Source organism: Saccopteryx leptura, chromosome 9, assembly GCF_036850995.1.
Source record: "Saccopteryx leptura isolate mSacLep1 chromosome 9, mSacLep1_pri_phased_curated, whole genome shotgun sequence".
Classification (NCBI taxonomy): Eukaryota; Metazoa; Chordata; class Mammalia; order Chiroptera; family Emballonuridae; genus Saccopteryx; species Saccopteryx leptura.
Genome location: NC_089511.1, coordinates 9,614,381 through 9,620,380, shown reverse-complemented (window position 1 = coordinate 9,620,380; position 6,000 = coordinate 9,614,381). Strand labels below are relative to the sequence as shown.

At 55.1% G+C, this 6,000-nt stretch overlaps 1 protein-coding gene across 1 annotated transcript; it reads right to left on the bottom strand.

The window, feature by feature from the left end:
• Positions 1–3,320: 3,320 nt before the first annotated feature.
• Positions 3,321–4,979, bottom strand: LOC136381418 (metallothionein-1-like). The gene is made up of 3 exons (XM_066350143.1): positions 4,827–4,979; positions 4,263–4,328; positions 3,321–3,553 (listed from the first exon to the last, which is right to left on the bottom strand). The coding sequence occupies exons 1-3, from the start codon at positions 4,852–4,854 to the stop codon at positions 3,462–3,464; spliced, it is 186 nt and encodes a 61-aa protein (XP_066206240.1). The 5' UTR covers positions 4,855–4,979; the 3' UTR covers positions 3,321–3,461.
• Positions 4,980–6,000: the final 1,021 nt, after the last annotated feature.

The following is a 6,000-nucleotide window of genomic DNA, read 5'->3' as shown; positions in this document are numbered from 1 at the left end:
TCCCTCCAAGGCTGCACATAATAGGGGCAAAGAGAATGTCCCAGAATGAGGTTGGGGGAGGGATGCCAGACAGCCAAACCGGATCAACGCCCATCACAAGCCCAGTCCAGCCCCAGAGTGACGCCTCTGGGGGCAGTGTTGCCCTCGCTCTCTGAAGGACCATGTTCCCATGGCAATGCCTCTTGCCTGGGGTGACCCAGTTACTGACCCGCAGATGGAGGTTCCAACTTAGACTCTTTTGGGAGCGCTGGGGGAAGTGACCTGGAGACAGAGCAGAGTTCAGGCGGTCTGCATATGGCTGTCCCGCCACCCCCGGTGATGCTGATGAGGAATCAGGCAGGCCAGGTGGGGGTGACGGGACCCAGGTCCCAGCCCCCAGGTTTGCTAGGCCGCCTCTGGGATCCCAGGGACTAATCCACTGCATTCTGCATATCATCCAAGCCTCTATGACAACACCCACTTCCTGGCCCTGGTCTCCAGCCCCCTTCCCGGAGCGCTCAAGAACCACCAAGCCTGTCTAGAGGGGGGACCCCGGACAGCAGAGAAGTCCCTACAGCTGCCCTGAGGCAAAAAGAAACCCCAGCCAAAATTCACACAGATCCCAAGCCCTCCCCTTCTCACTAAGAGAAGACTCTGCAGAGGGGAGGGAGGCCGCCATGGAGGAGGAAAGGGGCCAGGAGGGAGTCGGCTCAGCAGCTGTGCAGCCTCTCTGGGTCCCTAGAAGACAGAAGTACCGCCCTCTCCGCAGAAGCAGGTCTGTATATAGCTCGGGCTAGTTGTCCTGTGACTACCACATAGGGTGGGTTCTTTGCTGTCCCCTGACATATTTCCATGTACTGTATGAGCTCCGGGTTCTGTTTGTTCCTGACAGGTGCACCTTGAATTTATGCGGCTCAGGAGAGAGGGTCCGACTGGTCCGGTGTCTGCCAACACCAAGCATCTGCGCCGGGCAGGGCTGTCACGCCAGCTTTGCCTCCTCCCAGAAGAGCCAGCCCATTCCCACCGAGGCTCTGCTCAGTGCTGGCCCACAAGTGACCCTGTGAATGAGTGAGGGAGTGAGAGAATGAATGAAGTTTTCTCGACCTTCTGGTCAGACTGAATGACACCCTTTGCCCAAGGCTTCTGCACCTCTGCCTTAGCTTCTCTCTCCCACTCGGCCTATCCCAGAGTCAGTGTGCAATGGAGCTGTTCTCACCCTGGCTGGGTCGCTCAGTCAGGTACAGAGTTGTCTTGATATGCCAAGGTTGCGGGTTCGATTCCTGGTCAGGACACATACAAGAACCAATGAATGCAGAAATAGGTGGAACAACAAATCGATGTTTCTCTCTCTCTTTTCCTCTCTCTAATATCATTTTTTTCAATTAAAAAGAAGAAGAAATGGAGCTGTTCTCGTCAAGGCAGTAATGTTCAGACTCTGTGTCATCCTCTGCCCCGGCTCAGCCACTGAATCTAGAAGTGACAAATAAATGCTCCCTGAATTCAACAGGGACTTGAAGTAAGAGCTCCTTTGACAAAAAGAATGGATCTTATTTATGTGCTACCTTCCCTCTCTGTGCCCAGCACAATGCTCTACATACAGAAGGGGTCCAATAAATGCTCCTTCCATCAGATATTTATACAAAGCATTTATGGATTGCCTACTGATTGCAGGCACTGTGCCTAGCTGAGAGGGAAGTAACACTTACTAAGCAGCTGTTATGTGCTAGGGACTGTGCTCGACACATTTAACCTCAGGCAACGTTATGAAGTAGACACTGCTACTGTACTCACTTTCCAGATGAGACAGATGAGGTACAGACAGGCCACAGAACTTGCCTGAGCAATGGAGTTACGGTTCCAGCCAGGCGGTCTGGTTCCAAAGATGACACGTTTAACTGCTTTCCCAATTAAACACGGTATTAACTTCTGGAATTAAACAAGGTCTTTCGATGCAGCCAAATGAAATTAGAAAAATACTATCATCAATTAATCTCTCCAACAGATATTCATAATGTGCATGCCCCGCCCAACCCTTGGGGAGATGGTGTATGGGAACAGAGTGAAGAAGCCACTTCACACGTGGCTCAGAAAACAAAAACAAAAAACTGCAATGCAGATGACTGTTGTTTGTCAGGCACAGTGAAAACATTGTGTCCTCTTGTCTAGAGAGGTTTGGCAGATGTGGTTCCAAGAACAAGTTGTGAAAGAGCAAACACTGGGCACATCTGTGGTGCTGGCACATCCAGGGGCACGGCCACCTCACACTGCTGCTCAAACCCCACGAGCTCCAGGCCAGGCTCTCTTGCCAGGAAAAAGCGGCTGGGACACCAGCCCACCCACGCCACCGTGGTTTTCACAGCGTGGACTCCCAGGGAGGCTGGGACGGCCTTTTCAGCCTGCTTTGCTCTCTGCGAAGCCCCCTGTCCCGTCCTGCATGGCAGAGCCTGCCTGCCACAGACAGACAGGAACAACGTCCCTCTCAGTTCCCTCAGCCATCAGCGTGGACAGCCATGTGTTAGGGGTGTGCTTCAAATACCAACCGGGGCAGAATGCTTCCTGGCAGAAGTTCATTTCATTTCAGTAAATGATTCTGTGTGACCGTCAGAGCGTTACAACCTTAGGTACTTGTTTAAAATAGTCCCCCTAACCCATACTAGACCTAAGAAGTCAGACTGAGGCGATGGCGGGAAAGTGGGGTGTGGCTTGGCATCCTTCCCACCTCTCTAAGTGATTCAGCTGCGTAACCAGGTTAGGAGTTGTTCAGATGAATGAGGCACGTGGCCCCTACTCCCCTCTCCAAAGTGTACTCGAACTACGCCCCTCCCACACTAGCCCAGGCATGCTGGCCTGTTTCCTGAACACGTCAGCCTCTCTCCGGACTCAGGGCCTTTGCTTGAGCTGTCCCGAGAGGAATGCAGCTGCCTGGTCTCAGTGCCAGGGTCTCTCCACTCGGGCTCACCCTTCCGCATTCTCAGTGCCAGCCACTTTGTTTCCCCTATGCCGTCACTGTCCCTCTCCAGCAGTCTAAGTTTCATGTCACCTCACCACTGAGAGCCCATGGCCTGGGCATACAGTAGGTGTAGCAGAGGGGCTACAGAACGGATACTCGCAGTGACGCAGATACACAAAAAGGTCGGGGCCCAGTTAATTCTAGAAGGTGGTAGAGGAAATGCTCACAAGGGAGAGAGCCAAGGGCAGGCCAGACCACGGAGAATGTGTTACCCACCCTCACTTCCTGTGCCAACCACGCCCCTCCCCTCCCCCCTCCATCACGGGCGCCCCTACAGCCCACTGCGGAGAAACTCCCATCTCCCCAGAACACCATCAGGAACGTGGAGCCAGACAGTCTAGATAAGTTTATTATCATTCAAATATTTCATACAAAAAGGAACATAGCAGTTGGATCAGGGTTCATTTAAAAAAAAAAATGCAGGTTTGTACACATTGCTCTATTTACAAGGGGGAGCAGGCTCTCCCCCACGTCACGCACAGCAGCTGCACTTGTCCAGTGCTTCCTTGCAGACGCAGCCCTGGGCACACTTGGCACAGCCCACAGGGCAGCAGGAGCAGCAGCCTGGGGAGAAAGGGCAGAGGGAGAGGTCAGAGCGCACATTACGGGCACCTCCTGCCCACCAGCCAGCCTGGCACAAGCTCCTCCCAGGCCGGATGACCCTGAGTTTGAGATGCATGTGTTCTTCTGAGACCATGGGTAGAACCTCTGGAAAAGGTCCACTCACTAGGAAAGGGCTGCCCTGCCGTTCTGAGCCCAGAAGGGGCAGAAACCCTGGAGAGACGGTGCCAGGGCCTCCGGGGGCAATAGAAGTCAGTCCCTAGCCTCCTAGAACCATACAGTGAAGGGAGAAAAGTCCTCAAGCTCAGAGAGGGGCAGCACCCTGGCCACAGCAGTGCCCCGGAGGACCAGGTCAGCTCTGGGCTGACTCTACAGGAAAGAGCTGCCCCAGCAAGTCAAAGAAACCAAGTTCATGTGCATCAAGTGCTGGGGACACTAGAGAGGTCAGAAGGCTGCATCAGGAGACGGGTTCTAGTTCTGGCTCCATCCTTGACACTATCTGGTGACCTCTCTGGACTGGACTGTCCTTGTGCTAGCGTGAGAGGTTAGGCTCACCACCTCCGTGGCTCTCTCAGCTCTGATTCTCACTCAGCGGCTGAGAGGAGGCGGCTAGAGATGCTGGGTCACTGGTCTGCTGCCCCCTGCTGAGCTCGGGGCCCCCTCCTCTGAGGCAGCCCAGCCCCCAGGTTCCCAGAGAAGGTCCCCCACTCACTCTTCTTGCAGGAGGTGCATTTGCACTCTTTGCACTTGCAGGAGCCGGCACAGGTGCAGGATCCACCTGCAAGGAGGGAGAGACAGCAGTCCATCAACAATCGCTCCCTGCACCTCCTCTGTCAGACACAGCAGAGGGAGCTCTTTCCCACTTAGGGCAGATAAAGACAAGCCTCCCTTTTTTCAGTATGAGGGAGGTAGGTCTCTTCCTGATTTTACCCCAAAGGGAGGCCCCAGGCTCCAGACACAGCCCAGGTAGGGCCTTATGTCCTGAACTGCAAACAGGCAATGTCCCCACCGCCCACCAAGTCTTGGCAGTTCTGCGGCCAGTCCAGCAGCCCTGTGATCCACTGGTTGACTTGGAGAACTCAGTACCACCAACTCTAAAATCCAGGCAAGGGGAGACTGGAAACGCTCTCAGCACCTTGGTCAGTGGAAGGACGCACTGACCAACTACAGGAATCCACTCCAGTCCCGATTAAAATACTCCCTGCTCCACCACAGGGACACGCGGTCCCGTGCCTGGGTAAGGGGCAGCCTAAGGCCCAAAGCCGGGCGTTCTTACCAGTTGAGCAAGAGCAGTTGGGGTCCATTTCAATCAGAGGCGAGGCCTGACGTCCAAGTCAAGAGAAGAAGAGGAATTCGTCCTTGTGCAAGGCGTGCTGGTGCCTAGGAGCCCGCGTGCTCATTTTATAGCCAGGCAGGCGGCCCGGGCGCAAAGGACCCGCCCCGGCCCTTGCACCCCGCCCTGCGGGATCCGCGCCGGCCGCAGCGTCCTTGGCTGGGCTGAGTGCACCTGGCAGGGCCGCGCGCACTGTTTGCGGAGGCCTTTGGACTCGCTGCGCACCACGCGGCCCGCGCCTCTGGCGCCTGATCACGTGGAGGAGCTGGCGTGCCGAGCGGCACACGGTGTCCCAGCTTCGGGCCCTCCCCAGTTTTCCCCAGGGGGCAGCCAGCCCTGTTCCCGGCTTTTCCAGGAATTCAGCCCCTGAGTCCTAGCAGTATTCCCCACCCCTGGTCCCCTAGTTTTGTACTCTGGTTCACTCTTTCCCGGAGCACGTGTGCAAACCCACCCTGTGCTCACATCTCTGACTTGGCTGGAGCCCGGGAGTGGTGTGCAAAGACCGGGGGTGGTTCTGACCTTCACCTTCTAGCTACCCCACCCCAACCCCTGTGTTGATGTCTGTCCTTGCCTGTCTCCTGTTCACAGCAACGCGGGCAGTTAGAGCGCCCTCCTCCTTCCTTTCGCCCTCCTTTGCCTAAACTTTCCAGGGCTTTCCTCCGCTTGGCGGACCCACCCCAGGATGGAGTTCCCAAGGCACTCTGTCCCACCCCTCTGTCCCAGGGAAGAAAGCGTTTTAGGCGCTAAGCTGACCTAGCTAAATAACAAGCAGGGAAAGTTACTTTCCTTTTCCCTTTCAGTGTCCCTGACAATGGCATAACGTTTAGTCCCCGCCAGCCTTGATCAGTCCCTTTCACTCTTTAAACCCGACAACAACTCTGAGGGGAAATCCTAGAATTACACACAGCACAAGTTTACATGAGCACACTGTGCTGGGACGTGCTGGGGGGTGGTGCTGGGTCTGATTCCTGTCACTTCCCAAAGGAAAGAGAAAGAACCTTCCCTGTGGCCCAGAGGTACGTCTTCACCGCCTCTGTCGTGTCCAGTCGAATCCTGGAAGTGACAAAGTGATGCCTACAAAAGAAACACACACATATATATATATGATTTTGTGGCT

What these genes read in the sequence shown, in the direction of transcription:
- LOC136381418 (XM_066350143.1), bottom strand. Translation starts at nt 4,854, where the DNA reads ATGGACCCCAACTGCTCTTGCTCAACTG. An exon ending in CAACTGCTCTTGCTCAACTG is followed by an intron (nt 4,329 to 4,826) that starts GTAAGAACGCCC and finishes CCCTCCTTGCAG; the next exon opens with GTGGATCCTGCACCTGTGCC. An exon ending in ATGCACCTCCTGCAAGAAGA is followed by an intron (nt 3,554 to 4,262) that starts GTGAGTGGGGGA and finishes CTTTCTCCCCAG; the next exon opens with GCTGCTGCTCCTGCTGCCCT.